The sequence below is a fragment of the Euwallacea similis genome, chromosome 20, assembly GCF_039881205.1.
Source record: "Euwallacea similis isolate ESF13 chromosome 20, ESF131.1, whole genome shotgun sequence".
In the NCBI taxonomy this organism is placed as follows: domain Eukaryota; kingdom Metazoa; phylum Arthropoda; class Insecta; order Coleoptera; family Curculionidae; genus Euwallacea; species Euwallacea similis.
In genome coordinates, this window is record NC_089628.1 from 421,084 (window position 1) to 438,367 (window position 17,284).

The 17,284-nt window shown below is 35.3% G+C and overlaps 2 protein-coding genes across 4 annotated transcripts in view; one reads left to right on the forward strand and one right to left on the reverse strand.

The window, feature by feature from the left end:
* The window catches only part of LOC136415643 (ras-related protein Rap-1), a 41,351-nt gene that overhangs the window by 15,048 nt on the left and 9,019 nt on the right, over positions 1–17,284 (forward strand). For 2 of the 3 annotated variants that reach the window (XM_066400330.1, XM_066400328.1), the window contains exons 2-4: positions 14,478–14,626; positions 14,740–14,947; positions 16,149–16,379. In XM_066400330.1, coding sequence (XP_066256427.1) covers positions 14,526–14,626; positions 14,740–14,947; positions 16,149–16,379 — 540 coding nt within the window. In that variant the 5' untranslated portion in view covers positions 14,478–14,525. The remainder of the gene's footprint in view (positions 1–14,477; positions 14,627–14,739; positions 14,948–16,148; positions 16,380–17,284) is intronic. The other variant, XM_066400329.1, reaches the window with a different exon arrangement.
* On the reverse strand, positions 1,101–6,676 carry LOC136415507 (esterase B1-like). The gene is made up of 9 exons (XM_066400096.1): positions 6,473–6,676; positions 4,629–4,766; positions 4,415–4,571; positions 2,845–3,034; positions 2,596–2,785; positions 2,251–2,401; positions 2,008–2,183; positions 1,509–1,659; positions 1,101–1,452 (listed from the first exon to the last, which is right to left on the reverse strand). The coding sequence occupies exons 1-9, from the start codon at positions 6,611–6,613 to the stop codon at positions 1,145–1,147; spliced, it is 1,602 nt and encodes a 533-aa protein (XP_066256193.1). The 5' UTR covers positions 6,614–6,676; the 3' UTR covers positions 1,101–1,144.

Sequence of the window (17,284 nt, forward strand, 5' to 3'; positions counted from 1 at the left end):
CCCTACGCCTCCAAAGGACTAGATATTGAGGAAACGATTTCGGGATTTTCCTTAGCTTAGGTTTCAGTTATATGTATATTGGAGTTTCACCTTCGTGATTCTTTAATGTAAATGCAATAGACAAAATTACTTCTCTGAAATTCTTCGTATATCTTTATTCCTAGATTTCCAGTTGAGACATATTCTGGTTAAGAAGTCCCCCATTCCAGCTCTTGGATAATTTTAGGAGCTTTCCTCTTACGAAATTTGAAAGATTCAAGAGACGTAAATTCTCGGACCTATTGAAAGTTTCTGGAATGTTCCCGGAAGTTCTGGAAATTTGGAGCTACAGTTTAGAAATGTTGGAAATTTCTGGGACTTATTGGAAGCTTGTAGACATTTCTGTTAATATATAGACGCTTCTATAAATTTCTTGGAAGAAGGTACTTTCCTGTCTTTTTGGGAATATCTAAACATTCCAAAAAGAAGTGGTTTGGATGACTAAAGAATTTCAAAATACTATGGGACAATACTTTTTCGAATTAAAAAAAAAACTTTAGAAGCTCTTGGTACAGTTCTTCAGATTTGCTAGAACTTCAGGAAGTATATGGACTATTTAAAAATTTTTTGAGCCGTTCATTTTGGTTCGTGATTCAAAATATATAGTTTCCCACAGGTCGGTATGATCCACTTCTATAAAGTTTATTGTTGGACCACTTGAACTAATTGGAACTTTCTGCGCAATTGCATAATTTGCAAGAGAGCTAAAGCGTCAGCTTTATATTCACTCTTCTTAATTATTGCTTTGGCAATGTAGATGCAACCAAAATCCATATTTTTGGTGAAGTGATCCCAAATAACCCTCGTAAAAACACTACTCAAATCTATGATCTGGGCTAAAAATAACCAAGTCTAAAAATAGAATCGTATAGTGTAAACTTCCATTCAGAGATTTAATGAGAAGGGAATTTATCACTGGCCCACTGACCCACTTCTAACTCCCGATGCAATTTCGACTTTCAATTCCATTTGCAACTTCGCCGGTCCGCTTTTTCAGGGAAAAATAACGTCCGGAAAATTTTCAGTTTGTTTGGCAGTTTAGGTAATTAAGCGTCAACAACTTCAACTCTGAAAAATGTTTATTAAGCTTCAGTTTTAATCAAAATTACAAATATTTGCTAGTGCCAGTAGCTTCGTGGTAAATTCGTCTCCAAAGGTCAATTCTTTTAACCTCAGGGTTTACCTCCAATTTCAACTCTTCTTTAATGTGCAAAGTATTCAATTGCCTTGGTCTTACAGGTTTCCAGTTTGTGTTAAATTTCTCCCCGTCAGGAGTAGGATTTCCAGACCTGGCAAAGTTGGTCCAGAGGCGCAAGATACGTCTTAAATGCACGTCTTCTTGACTACCAGGAGGTATTTCTGGGGTGGCAAAGGTTTTGAAGAGATACCCCAGGTCATCCGCATGAGAACACCCTTATAAGACAGTATTAAAATGTATTGGAACTTGTAGGGAATATCAAAAAACTTACCAAAATAATTGGTTGCATTAAAAACAACTTTGGTAAAGTTCAACTGGGTTTCCAGGGAGAGTTTGTACAGGAATACTGGATAGGGAGATGTTTGAGAGTGGTTTTTGACACTGCCAATGATGCCAGCAACAAACCATGAATCTCCTAATATCTAAAGAAAAACGTCTCCAATGCAGAGCTGGATTTGTTCATTAGGGACCAAAATATGAAACTCTTATTTTCCAAGATGATAATTTCTATAGAAACTATCGTTTCCGAGCAGACCGTGGTTGGTCAATTTTTCCATTTTTTATAAACTCCATAAAGTAAAGTTACCAGGATGTTGAAGCATTGGTCTTTAAGTGTTGAAAACTCAAAATTTTGGTAATCTTACCAATACCAATAATTTCTCTAAATCCAATGAAATTGGGGTACATAGTGTTTAATTTTAGTTTCCAAGGATATTACCTTCTAGATAAAGTTATCAGTACTTCGATACATTGGTCTTCAAAAATCTTACCAAATCATCATTATCTTCTTGAGAAGGTCCTGAAAAATACAAGTTTTGCAGTTGGTTGATATATTTCCATCGGACTTCTCGATTCGCCTTGAAGTTTACGTTGTGCGGGATAAAATAGTCAGGGATCAATTTTCTGTTATCTCCCTTTCTTTTTCTGAGCGCATTAAAGAGCATCCCTGAAACCAATTTTTAATGAATCTTAGATATATGAGGTATCTTTTCAAGTGTAAATTACCAATTTACCTTCTCTATTAGTGTATCCAAAAATCATAGGAACTTTCTTATAGTCCCCTGAACTAATAATGTCAATAGGCCTTTTAGAGATGAAAGCAGATTTCTTCTTCTCAGGCTCAATCACCAGACCTATAGGACGTATAGCCCCAGGCTCTATTGTCTGAAATATAATTTTTTTTATAGTAAAACTTCTCGTATTTACTCAGCTTAAAACTAAAGTTTTTTCTCAACGCTATCATGATTTACCGTGTATGTGCGTGAAATTCTTATTTATTTATAAGGCAAATCTCTGAGCAGTTTTGCCTATTTATTTGAATCAGAGTGTTCAGATAGAGCTTTACTAATAATACTCACCTCCAGAAATTTAACTTGTAGTCCATAAAGCTCCTCCATTGTCAAGTTTTTCAGAATATTATACGCGTCCTTTTCAGTCCGTATTGAAGAATCAATCATTTTAGCTATTTGAACTGTGCTATGGTCACATTCATCCGCCCATGGATTTAAAGCAGCACCACTTTGTAGTATTGCCTTATGGAATAAGCTTCTAAACGTAATTTTAAATATTTCCCATTTACAATTTCTGTAGATAAGTGAAATTCTTGCCTGGATAATGGTGACAGAACATGGTAATGGACAGCAGCTGCTCCAGCACTTTCTCCGAAAAGAGTAATGTTGTCTGGATCTCCGTTAAATTGCTGGATGTTGTCTTTTACCCAATGGAGGGCCTGGACTTGGTCCTTAAAGCCCATGTTGCCGGAAATGTTGAATGTTGTGTCTTTGAATCGCAGGAAACCTGCAAAAGGTTATTAAAATAAATCGAAATCTCCTTAGAAATGATCTAAATGGTCGAATTAAGATAACAAGGAATAATATAGAGGTTTTGCACGAAAAGTTCTTTGTGTTACGTGCCTGGATCGAATTAACTGGAAGTCTGATAAACTGAGAATGTTGTACAGGTAAAGTTTGTTCATATATTATAAAGCAGCTTTGTTACTGCAATATATCTGCGTTTCGAGGAAGTTGGAGAGTCTTGTCAAGACACTTGTTACCAGATAGTTTAACTTTTGAAACATACATAGAAGGTAATTTTCTCATATAGGAAGAACGTGTTCCTTGACGATTGTTGCGAAATGCAAGTTCTTCTAGTGAAAGGATACGTGAATGCTTCGCCTCCTTGAACCTCCAAAAATGCTGCTCTCGGACCCTTGGTCTCACTGAAGCTAATTGAAATCTTTAACATCTTCTGGAAACATTTATGTATGACACATTTCTGCGTTTAACGCTTTCAAGAGGTGCATTCTACACCATGTTTGCGTTTCCCTACACTTAATATTTAAAAGTGATATTCGTAGAAGGAATTCAAAATAAGGATCGTAGGAAGGTCTAGTCTTAATAGAATTAAATTGACCTGAATGAATTTCATCTGAATTAGCTTGAGCTGAACGTGTGCGGGATATTTTCCCGCTTCGTTGATTTCTCCTGGATAGTGCATAAGAATTATCTTGAAGCTTTGAAATAGAAAATCTTATAATAACAATTTTAAATAATGATTTTTAGTTAAATTGTCCCATAATGCAAACCGAATTTGGAATTCATGCCAATACTACAAAATCTATATAGACGACAATAAACTTTATTACCGATATGATCATTGCACTCAAGATAATTTTATTGTGTCGTAAAACTAATCTTTTAATTGTTTTAAATCAAAACTGAGTTATTAAGGCATCGAATAAGTGAGTACAATTATTTTACATTATTCCACTTTGATATTTTTCTGGCTGATGATTAAGACAGTTATAATTGGTTCATTCTTATTTACAATCCAATATTGAAATCCATCAATTGGAACTTAGGAACAGTGCATACGTATTCAACTCTGCAAGATGGATGAACTTGTATAAGGTGAAAAACGGAGGCCCCATGAAAAATTCTGAGCAGGACAAAAAGTCAGGAGCAGATTATACTGCCGACGGGATGACATATCAGTTTGTTATGTGCTCAAGGTTTTAAGGCTTTTGAAGGAAAATGTGGGTCAACCCGTGAGACGTACACGCTCGATTTTAGTAAGAGAGAGATTACTTTGGTACAATTATTAGCATGAAATAGTTCATTAGGATCATTAAGCACCGCAGAAAAAACTCTTCTAAAATTAGTAAGAAACGTCCCTTACCCAAAAATCCCAGTCGATAGTTGATGCTGACTAACACAATATCTTTAGAAAGCAAGAATTCAGGTCCGTACATCTTAGAAGAGTTAGAACCTCCAGTGAAACCTCCTCCGTGAATCCACACCATTACGGGTTTCAAGTTGTAATGGTCTTGGGGGAGCTAGAATAGTTTCAGGGATCAATTTTCTTGTCATTAATACACTAGTGTAATCCGTACTTCTCTAGTGAAGACATTGAGATACAAACAATCTTCTGAGCCCTCAAATTGCTTGGTTAGCTCATTGTAATGGTAACAAGCACTGCCATCGGATGTTACATCTTTGACTCCGACCCATGAGGATGGCGGTTGGGGTTCCTGGAAATATTTTACAGTGTTGAGTAGAAATAGCGTATCTGGTATAGAAGGAATGTGAGAATTAAGCAATAGAACTTGCTAACTATAATATTTATTTTCAAGTACATTGCTGCACCTGCTAATTTTAATTCAATTAGCCACTCATAAGTTTAATTAGTGAAAGCACCGTTGCATCAAAAAAGTTTCAAGCGAATGAAAAGGGAGTTTCTGTGTTTTTTAACTTAATTTTGATTTAAGTGTTTGTAAATGAAATGCTTTGCTGGATATATTTCCAAGTGTAAATTTAGTACAGATAATAACTATCGGATATTAGCAGACAATATAGAATTTTTTGGAAAATGGGAGATTAACCATTGGGATTAACTTAATAGGTGTTGTAAAAGGGTGTGTAATTTTGAAATATTTATGGGCGATTTTGTAGTCAAGGGATTTTAGGCAAAATTATGTGAAGTTGAACCTCACAAAAGGCCACAATTTTTCAGCTTAAACTAAATCACAGACGAGCTATCTCTGAAAGTGAAAGTTTCTTATCCAGAGATACACTACATCAGTTTCCTGGTCTAGATTCACCAAAATAAAACTTTCAAGTGTCTTTTCATAGATTTAGTCAAATGTTCTAATTTTTGCATATATCTATAGCTTCTGTCTCGTATGATAATCATTGGTCAGCGTACTGTTTTTCAAACGTAGATACGACTTTTTGAAAAATTTGCTATGTAAATTGATAAAGTTTTATCTCTATATTTTGCTAAACCTCCGTAGGATGTCCTCAGTTATTGCGAATATCAAAATATCAAATTTCCGGAATTTGCCAGTTTTGGTGACCCATGACCATCAAAGGCACAACACGTAATTTTTGAATGTATTTTTCTAGTTGTTTTTAACTGCACGGATGAAAACAAAATGATCTACCAATTTCGCTGGAAATTGCAATTGAATTTAAATTTAGTTTCAAATAATCAGTGACGGGACACATTTTTTCAAAGCAATATTTTTTAAAATACCGGCAATTATAAATCGATAAATCGGCTCGTACTTCTTTGTGATTCTCACCTGGTACGCTTCAGATTATCAGGTTGAAGACCTCTAACTTTGGATTCGCATAATAATCGCTGGGGGACTGCAAGTTCTTTAAATGTTTTTTTTAAGTCTTTGGTTTGATAAATTACGAAATTTCTAAAAATTTTGTTGAATACTGCCAGTTTTCTTGGATTAAGACAGATACCTATAATTGGGATATCTGATAACAATCAATGGTGGAAGATGTTACTAATATTACGAGTATTTTCTCCGTTTAAAACTCCAACATAAATTTTGAAAAACGTTTTGGAGAACTTAGGAATAATCCTACTTAATTGTTTTGGCATTTTAAGTAATTATTGGAACGCGATAAAGCATAAGTATTTTTGGACATTATGTCAAAATGATAAACAATAGAAACCTCTTGAATCTGAAGGTAAACGTGATTAAATCATAACTTGTCATAATGGGTTCAAGTGTATAATATACATTATTTCTGTAAATTAATTTTAGATGTGATTTCCCTATAATTGAATCTAAAGAGAGGTGGTTAGTTATATCCGCAGACAAGATGAACTTGTAAAATTTACCTGTCCTGATCAAGTGATTTATTATTAGTTATGTCTATGTATAGTTACCTTTTTACAATTTTTTTAAAATTGAATTTTCTGGAATTCAAAACTCACCTTAAATCTTAATTCCCCAACAGGTGGTTTGGCATAGGGTATGCCCAAAAACTCATAGATGGTATTCCCATCTAAATCACAGCCTTGCGCTCCTTGTACTGCTCCCTGAAGAATGGTCACCACCGGCGTCATCTTGCCCATTCACCCACCTTCAATTAGGCCTTACGACTAACTAAAATGTCGTGTTACTGATTCAAACCCATGAATAACAGTTTCTTTATCAAGACCACTTAATCAATATTGAGATAAATCCTGTGTAATCTTATCTAAGCACACTTTACCATACACTCTGGAAATAATAGTTTTTTAGACTAAGTATGTTATATGCAGAAGGAGGAGTAATGGATATGAAGTAAGTAATAAAATTATAATACTTTGCGGTTGTTCCATTGATTGTAATTGATTATTACAGATAGAAAGAGAATGAAACCGAGCGTAAACAGCCACGAGATAAAACAGATAATTGAAAAAAATTGTGCAAAAAATGAGAAAGATTCCCTTCTTTCACTCCTAACGAGACATTTAATCTTAAAATCGAAAAAAAAAGTCGTGGTCCTGGAAAAATTAGTTCAACTCCAGGGTGAAAATAAATTAAGGTGGTGCACCTTCCATCAATGATCTTGATGAAGATTAATTATATGTTCTTATATAATATTCCTGGAAAAGGACAGGTCACTAATTGGAACTCCAGGTAAATGCCGGAAACCCCGGAAAACTTGATGTTTTACAGGATTTATTTCTGGGAAATGTAGAAATTGTTGCCAATAATCCTGATTCCCGATCAAAAACCAAACTTTTTTTAAACCTAATCCTGAAATGCACTTTTTCGGAGTAGATGGATTAATCTGCAGCTTAAGCATCATCCTGAAGGATATATAGAAAATTGTTTAATCCCCAGCTCACCTACAATTCTAAGCTCTTCTATAAATATAAGGATCGGCTAATGCGCCCAATAAATCTCGCTAATACAACTAGGGGCGTAATAATTGCTCTACTCCTGGATATGGGCGATTAATGGAAGTTGTGCCAGTTCCGCAACGAAGCCTGGATATTTCTCGGAGGTAAGTATTAATTACGTCGAAAAAACAACGAGGTAAGAAACAGGTTTAAAGTGGATCTATTTAAGAGGTATTGTAGTTTTAAGTGGGTCGGTGAAAAGTGAATAAATTGTATGGTAGATAGTTTGTATCCTGGCTATTGTTTCGTTATTTGAGATCTTAATACTTTTAAAATAAACGATAGCGAACTACTAATAAAAATTCAAATTAGAGCGTTTTTACTTTCAACAAAATTTGTGTCACTTGACGATCATTATGGGGAAACATACCGTCTTTTTATCTTCGCTGATATCCTTCTGGTTATTTCCTCACCATTTTGTCAAGTTTTCTCGTTTTTGCAGATATCTGCAGTTTTTGTCTCACACGATAATCGGCGGTGGAGTACATCTTTTTAAACGCAGTATTTTTCAAAAATGTTTTGTAATTTGAGAAATTTATTTGTAACATTTTACTAAATCTATCCCACATGCATATCTCTTTCCCTATTGAGTTATCAATGTGACAATTTTTCACATATTTATTGCCTTTGTCCTTTTATGCCTCTTCACCCACTTTTGCGACATATCACTGACTTCATTCCCAAATATCAATTAAGAAGAAATTCTCAGAATTTTGTTGCAAGACCCGGAAAAATATTCAATAAATTCGAGGCATTTAATTCCAAAATCCGCTTAAAGTGAGCGGTTGTAGGTTTAGTGAAAGCGTGATAACTCTCGAAGCTCTTTAAGTCTCAGTTAGACGAACTTTGGAACTTCGTTTCAGCGTAACTAAGTATCGCGTTGGGAATGTTTTCACGAAAGCAAGACCAACAGACTATAAAGCCAGTTACTTAAAATTATCATTGTGCTTTTTGAACGTACTAAAACATGTATTTACAAGATATTTTTACTTGGGCCTCTTAAGTCTTACTTTCCAGCTAAGTTGGAAGACTAATTCATGTCGAAACTTTCCCCTTTGGAACCCTGGAACTTCTTGCCAACAAAGTTATATATAGAGGAAAATTATAATTTCTCTCTTCAAAACCTCAATTCGGGTGGAAGTTATAGTTCAGGGAAGTATTAGCATGTTAGAGGTTGTTATAGGTTGATGGATGCAGGTCTCTTTCCTCGTTGACTTCAACTTCTTTATTTACAGTCAGCGATTTACTCTATTTTTCGCATATCATAAGCTCTATTTTCTGTTCAAACATTTTTCCATTAGGGGTAATTATATCCCGTGGTAGAATAATGTAGTGTAACTCAATAGGCTGATGCCCCCGACGGCCAATAATGCTTTTGCAGGATACCAAAATCATATAACCACAGTTAATGTAATGCTGTAATGACACAAAGGTATGTAGGCTAAGTAATTGCAGGATTTTAATTAAAGTGCGTTTAAGAGCTTTGATTATTGGAGAATTAATTTTCAGCTTGCGAGGGAATCAATCACTTTTGCCATAACATGAGAGTTTAATCTGATTCTTCAATAGCTAAATAACCTCCGGCTGTGAGCTCTGTCCTTACCTGTCTTTCCAGTTATTCCTGACTGAAATAACATTTGCCTCAAACGTTTCTCCCTTGTCGCATCTATTATTATCCTCAAGTTTTGACTTCCCAGGAAAACTCAAATAATCCGATTTTGTCATTAAATATAGGGGAAAATCAGTGCAGATAGAAGTGCTGTCTGGCAATTACTTTATTCGATTTTTATGTCTGTAAGGTTCGCGAATTTCTTGTGTCGGATAAAGAGGAGCAATAAATTGTTAAGGATTGGAACTTAAAGACAAATTTGAATTTAGTGGCAGCGCATGCTAAAGAAGGCCATTTGATTTCGGGTTTATAATTTTTTCCTTTTTTTTTTGATTTTCTGCTTCCTCGATCAGGATTTCGCAAAAATTTTAGTTGTGGTTTTAAATGAGGAGACAAATGATCAATATTTCAATGTTAACTGAATGATCACGAATTAAGTTATTGTTCATAACTGATGGTGGCTTCCATCCATAAATATTTAGTCTGATTATATGTATATACGATGGCTGAAAATTGCTATCGATTAATGGAAGGCAAAATGGAAATGAGCTGCAGATAATATGCAAATGGCTACAAACATCCTGCAGCGCCACGTAATAATAATTAGCCATTTGAATTTTTTAGCAACGGCGTTTGTCGTAACTTGTTTGCAAATTAAATAAACGGAACATTGAAGAATAATACAGTTAGAAAGTACGAAAACAGAAAATTTCTAAACGCAAAAATATACTTCGCAAGTTGGGCGAAAAGTCAGTTTGCAAGAACTTGGAGGAAGATAAACTTAACACTCACTTTGGGTGAAATATTAAGTTTGTGTTAGAAAAGTTTAAATTAAAGTCAGTTGATATTGCAAAATCAGAGGGAACGGTAAAATTAATAGTCGATTATTAGTGCTACATTGGCATCTGAATTTATTTGCGTGTAATTTCAAGGAGCAAAGCACTGCAACTTTCGTAGCAAAAATTAAGATTTTATATAAAGTTGTTTCCGTTCCCGAGAGAACAGAAGTTCGTCGAAGGTCTTCAAAACCCACATATTTCTCCACATGTGCCAAAAATACCCATCTAAAAAACATGAGAAAATGAGAGCTGCTGTAAATGTTCACGTTCAAATACATATTTTAACTGGTTATTCTGAAATACCAATGACTTCTGAAATATATATATGATATTGTCTGAAATCTTTTCTTGAATTGATGCCTTCTGATCTGCATCTGAAAATGGTGTAGCACTGTTATTGGGCGCGTTGAGTGACCATCAAGTAAGTATTCCTGCCTTGTTTCTAAAACATGTTGCTAACCAGCCGCAAAGGCCATATAATTCACCTAGCGAGCTAATGAAGATGGTTGCCATGGAAATTAATACGCGATTCATGACGCGTAGATCTATGCCGCTGCGCGCTTTGCGATTTAAACTTGACCTTAGGGTAGTAATGAAGGCTTCGCAACCTTGGTATAGAATATTCTATTAATGTATTTGTTCTGAGTCATTAAAAAATGATCAAAAATTGAAGAATTTATGCCATCTGTGTGTTATATTAGAGGAATTAAACTGGTCATAAAAGGATTTATAAATTGAACCTATTCTGAGCTGCTAAAATACTGAAAGGGATTAACAAATAATTTTGGATTTTAGTTTTCATACTTCAAGCTGCTTTCACCATTTTGAAAGCTTAAATCAACTCTCAAACTGCATGTAAAATATTTTCAGTTCTCAATTAAAGTTCTCAAGTTAGAAATATGATCCAAATTCTCCTCCCTTGATTCCTTCCCTCATCATAAAGTAAGCTTCTCAACTAAACAATTTTGTTTACATAAACTAATATTGAATTTGGAAATCTGCCATACTTTCCGAATGGCATGTGGATTATATCTTCACGCTTAAAAAGTTTTCGCATTAAAACTTTTTCAGTGAACTCAGAGTGAGGCAAAACAGTAATTTAATATGATCGATGAAGTTTTAAATTAAGTGGTTCCAGACAACTACCTAACTAAGTAGTTTGTTACATATTACATCCTATGCCCTTTTTCGTCAGTATCAGGTTTTACCGACTTGGAATTCAATTTGAGGCAGTTTAGGGGAAGAAAAGAAGGGCTGATAATGGCCCAATATTGCAAACTATAAAAGAAAATGTCCTATAGTTATCTCTACTGTATGAAATCTGAAGTTGCTTCGGGGCAATTAACTATTCTGGATATTTTGCATATTGCTCGCAGCTTAATTTCAGTTGTTATTAATTATTCCTGTTCCAGGTGAAATTTTTCAATCTAAAGCTATCTCAGGAATGTAAATTGCGAAAAGTTAAAAGTGTCTCGAACGCCAAAACTTCGGAATCAGTATCCATTTAAAAAGTTGGGACATTTTATAACTGTGCCGAGGTAAATTGCTGCGAGATAACGTTCATCACACTTAAATGACTTATAATTAATGTGTCCATTATACGGCTTTAGTGGACGAAACGTGTCCATTAATTTGCTTTACAGCTGAAGCTTTGAAAGGGGAAGAGTGAGAGTAAAGAAATAATGTTATTGAAGTACGAATGCGATTTTGTAAGGGTTATAAAGTTCGAATTTCTGTTAGAGATAACAGGTATACCATCCATATTATTTTCATTGATATGAATCGCTATTACCCCCCCGCCAAATTGGCAAAATAACACTGGCGAATAAATCTGGATAATTTAAGGTACGCAAAATGGAACTACGGGATAACCTACGCATCTGTATTCCCGGAATGAATAGGGCTCCATTAATTTAGGGCCCGCTCTAAAACCTCTTTATGTAAACTTGCACTGGACAGAAATATCGGGGCATGAATTTTAGAAACGGAAAAAAAATGAATAAAACAACATTCAGTGATATGTTAAAATTTAGAGCTCAAGTTCCATCTAAAACAAAAATCAATTTAAAGCCTAATAAATATTGCTCGTATTTCAAGTTTTGTTCTTAAGATCATCTTGAGGATCTTAATCTTTCACTTCAGCTTTCTTGATTGCCACTCGCGAATTTGAGGGATTGCGAGCTGCGGGTTTCCCTGATTACAAATGACCTACTTGTAAGTCGTAAAATTTAGAACTAGGATTTGCATTATCCTTATTACTTAAAGATTCATTAACAATTTCCCTGAGCGTCTCAAAAAAGAGGATCAATAAACAAAATTAGGATGAATGTTTAACGCGACAGATACTATGAACGTGGACCATTCCTGTGCCGTAGCGGTATCATTAGGGAGAAAGCGTTAAAAGGCAAGAATAAGGGATGAAGGGTGAGACGTGGTAATCGTATCAAGGAATATGAAAGGACACGGAATGAGTTGCGACCGGGGTTAGAATCGGAAGCAAACTCAGCAAGGCGCAGAATGCTGTATTTTATGACTTGGTGTTTTGTCAGGCATTTCTATGCACGTTGTGAAGGCGTTTTGTATGTTTTTTTTAATTATTTTTTGTAAGTTATGGTGGTATCATCTCCCAAATTTTATAGTATTCGTTCAACTATTTTCTTCATACACCCATGTAGAGGTTTATGAGAAAGTTAAACCTTTTGGTCTTCTCTTTGATCCATCACGTATCCAGTATTTAGTGTTTTACAGGGATGTAGACTGGTTGACATAAAAAACCACTGATTCTGCAAAAAATGGGCTATAAGACACTCTTTTTTTTTTACAGGGTGAGGTATTTCCTAGATACAGGGTAGTTGATTAATAAATGATAACTTCTTCAAAATACCCAGTAATTTTTCCAATTGTTGCAAAAACGAGAACCTGTCAGACACGTCCTGATATGTGAATCAACCGATTTATCCTGTAGGGCATGGGAAAAAGTTCTTTCTCAAGACTAATATGTGTCAAATTTCTAGAAGAAACGGATTTTCACAATATTTTTATATATGAAAATCAGCCCGAGAATTTTCGAAACACGAGCTCTCAAAATTGACTAAAAAGTATGTCCTTTCAACTGTTTTTGTGAGCAGTTCATAAATTCACGATCGGATAATTCAGACCAAATTTAATTGCTTCCATTATCCATTTCATGTTTGCTTTTCACCACATTTACTCACGTGGGAATTTTAATTACCGCTAAAGTGAACTATATCATGGGTGAAATTCGATTTAATTGAGATGGATTAAGCAAAAAATTGAACATGAAAATTTCGTGCCCGCTTGTTCCTCAAATCGAGTCTGCAATGTTAAATCTTTCCAATTTAGTTAAACACTTTTCCACGAACTTTCACAATATGCCACGTCATTTGCGACCATTAAAATTTCCAAAAAAAAAAGAAAATGTATAATACGTTAAACGAATAGTCAAAGTATACTTTGCTAAGGGTCTGAAAGTCGAGGTGAGCTATTGAAAATGGTAAAATAACGGGAGATGAAATGTTTTAAAACTCGTAGTTAATCTGCATGAGCCCTGTGCCACCCAGCATACTTTCTGCTAACTCAAGACTTAAGAATCTGCATTTGCCAACGTACGTATCATTTTTTTTAAAGATCACCACTGATTCCCCAATGCTATCGCCACGCAAATCAAACCTCTAGAGATAATTTAGTTTCTGGATGATTTAATTGATATTATGTCAAGCCACGAGAAGCTCCAGGTAATAAATCCCAGACCATTGACCTACCTCACGAATACAATGAAAGTATACAAACCCAGAGCTTGCCGCCTCTATCGATCAATCACCTGTTGTCTTGCTACAATGGCAAGCTCTTGAAAGTCGGTTAATTCAATTAAATCCCCTCTGATTTTACCACAGGACCTACTTGCAAGAACATGTGGACATCCAATTTTTCTCTTGCAGTTCCCCTGTTATTTTCAACGTTATGATTAAGCAGCAAAGGAAGAAATGTTTTACTGTACATGTGTTATGCCGGCTTGTCAAATAACTTATTAGAATCAACGGTGGCACCAAAAAACGTTAATCAAAGTCAAGCGAGATTGTACGAGTACGTCAAAGAATATAACAGCCCAGTTGAAATCGCTTTTACTTTATCCTGAAAAGGGCAACGTATATCAAAGTGTGTCACATTTTTAAAAAGAATGCTGAAATATTGCTTAGCCACACCGATTTCGTTTAGAATTTGGTTTAGGAGAAACGTTCATGTGGAAGCCTTCTTTTATTCCTTTTGCTTCAATCATCAGCTTTACAGGAAGCTGAGATTCTAAATTGGAGTGGCACTTTTTTTCATTTATTACTGCTGCGTCTTGACGAATCATCATTAGGATGGTCCGGATTTAAATTACTGAAGACTATTTGTAGACAATCTTGCTCAAGAAAGGAGACATTAATTAATGGCTTTGAAATAAGAAAGGGTAATCCCTCCTTTTTGGTTCAATTAGGGCGACTTGACAAGTGCAACAGGACGGATAGAATCTTAGAGCTTTGGTTGGAGCAGTAATTTTACTTGATTGGTTTTGTTCAAAATTTCTCCTTGTTTTCAGAAAATTCTGGACAAAAAACATCCCCTAGCTAACCCTGCTTTGGGCCAGATGAAGGGCAGGCACCAGTTCAGGCGAAGGTTTAGCTTGCAGCCCTCGTTTCTGAAGGAAGAACCTGAAGATGATGATAGACACCATCATAACTCGAACCGGTAAGCTTGTAGTCCATCGAAAAAATTACTGAAAAAACGAACCTGCTCACCACTCAAGTTCGCCACGAAAGTGTCGCAATCTTTCTGGAACAATCTGGCTTTTACTCTTGCAGGGTACTCAGATCGCAAAAGAGTGAGGATGCAGAATCCCTGGATAAGGACGTACCCCCCGTGGGAAACGTTAGACATAAAATAGTCATGATGGGGGCGGCTAAAGTAGGTAAATCATCCCTTATATCGCAATTCCTCTACGGCACGTTTTCCTCCAAGTACAAGAGGACGGTGGAGGAGATGCATCATGGGGATTTTAATGTTCAAGGGGTAAGCGTTTAGTTAAACCTGTTTAGGTATCCGAAGGGTTATAAGAAAACATTTTGCTTTGTTATCAAGTACATTTTCGGGAGAAATGATACACCCCACAACAAAGAGCACTGTACGGTATTAAAAAATATGAAAGGTTCGAGGAAAACCGCCTTTGTTCCCTGTGTTAGGGTCAGACACTATTTATGAAAATCGCAAAAGCATCGCTCCTTTTTTTAATAGTGTCTGCCAGTGAACTATTGAAGTAACTTAAGCGATATGCAAATGCTTTCAGCGGTTTGCCGTCTGAGGAATTAGCATACTCTCGAAGGTATTCGGAAAGAGAGATTAAAATAATGTTAAAGTAAATCAGGCTATGCTTTCTTCATGATTTGCGTGAAATAATGTCTTCCTTTAATTAAGAAATCAAATATTCAAGCGGTCTCTGGGGGGAGGTATCCCATCTGTTATGCTATTATAGGAGATAAATGAGAAAGGCCTTGAAGAGTGAATGTTGTTGGTTCATTAGGGAAAATGTACGTGCTATACTTTTGTGACGAGAATAATTTATCTAAATTATGCATTTATAATGTTAAAAGAACTCTAAAAATAATGGTAGAAAATTCTTAGTCCCGATCTGTCTGAATATTCAACGAACACAGTGAACAAGGTTAAGAATTTTAATATACAAATTAAATCTAGTTTATGAATGTATTTCTTCCATCTTCTTGAATAAATCTGCGTTAAAATTGCATTTATTTTTTCAGTCTTCAATCATGAATAAAATGAATAGACATAAACTGTTTTAAAAATACTGATTACGTGCTCTTAGCCCCCAATCTCTCCGGCTGTCTAACTAATAGACTGATTAAGACTAAGAGTTTAATATAAATAATTAAATTTTTGTTCAGGAAAGGATTCGTTCATTCATCTTTAAGGTTTCTTCAAATAGATTTATTTGTTTTTTCATCCTTAAATCACGAATAAAATGAATAAAAAACAGGTAAAACCGAAAAGAAAACTCATCTTAAAACAGGATTTAATTCCGATAAAACACCATCCTGATCGTTTACATTTCAAGCATGAATTCTCGTTTGCCTCTTTTCAGACCGGAAATTCTTCGTAAAATAGATGCAAATCCTTAAGTAAGTTCTTCCCAGCCATAAGCCCTAAGACGTCGTTTTATAAGTTAGTAGGTTTTATAATTTTTTAAAAATTTCAGGTACACTTAACACTTGACATCCTGGATACTTCAGGAGCGTATGAATTCCCAGCCATGAGGGCCCTGTCAATTTCTTCAGCAGATGCTTTTGTACTGGTTTACGACGTCACTGATGCCAATACTTTTGAGGAGGCGAGGGCGTTGAGGGACCAAATACATGAGACTAAATGTTCTGCCAATGTGCCCATTGTGGTGGTGGGAAACAAGATTGACCTTACCGGGAATCGAGAGGTAAGTTCAGGTTGGATCACTCGTTTCAGTGGGAAATAACTGAACTTTTGGCAATTTCGAATTTTTGGTTGTAAAGAATACGTGTGTTTTATGACTAGCGAATTCTCAGTTTTTCTCTAGTCGGTTGAAGCAGATTTAGTAAAGTCGTTCTCAGAATTCTTTGACGCTCACTTTTATTTGAGTTGGTTATGACCTCTTTGACACGGTGGTAACTGATTGTGCGAATGGATGTAATCTACTTCGTTCCACCTCAAATCACTAACAGTCAATTAGCTACCAGTATTCGCAAAACGGGAAGAATTTTATTTATTTCAGCTAATGCCTGGTACTAACGTAACTGCATGTAACCTTAACAATATCGACTGACCTTAAAATGTTTACATTGAAACGTTTACCAGCAACCGAAAATCATATACACCCATTTTTTTATATTAGGTGGACATGGGAGGAGTTTTTCAATTTTTCCATGGACGAATTTTATTCTAGTAACTTCGGCAACTTTTCTTGCCTCGGCAACTTCTTAGGACTTCATTTGACAAATATAACTTGAACTAGAGGTAACCTGATCCCTCTTTGAACAACTTCAAGCCGTCGACATTGAAATTGTAGTTGCATTTTTTTGACGAATACCGAATTACAACTTCTCTAAATAGTTCAAATGAAATACGGTTTTTGCATATTCCAGAATACAAAGTCTTTTAGGAACATTGTTAAATCAAATAATCAGGAGTTATCTTCATTATTACATCACCCACTTCACCCTTTACATCTGCTTTCATTGTGTAGAATCCCTTACAAACAAGTGCTTATTAAGCTCACACAGCCGGCAACATTAGCTTAAAACTTTCACGCCCTGAGACTTTCCACTAGTTTGAGAGTTATTCTACCATTATAAATTTATATGA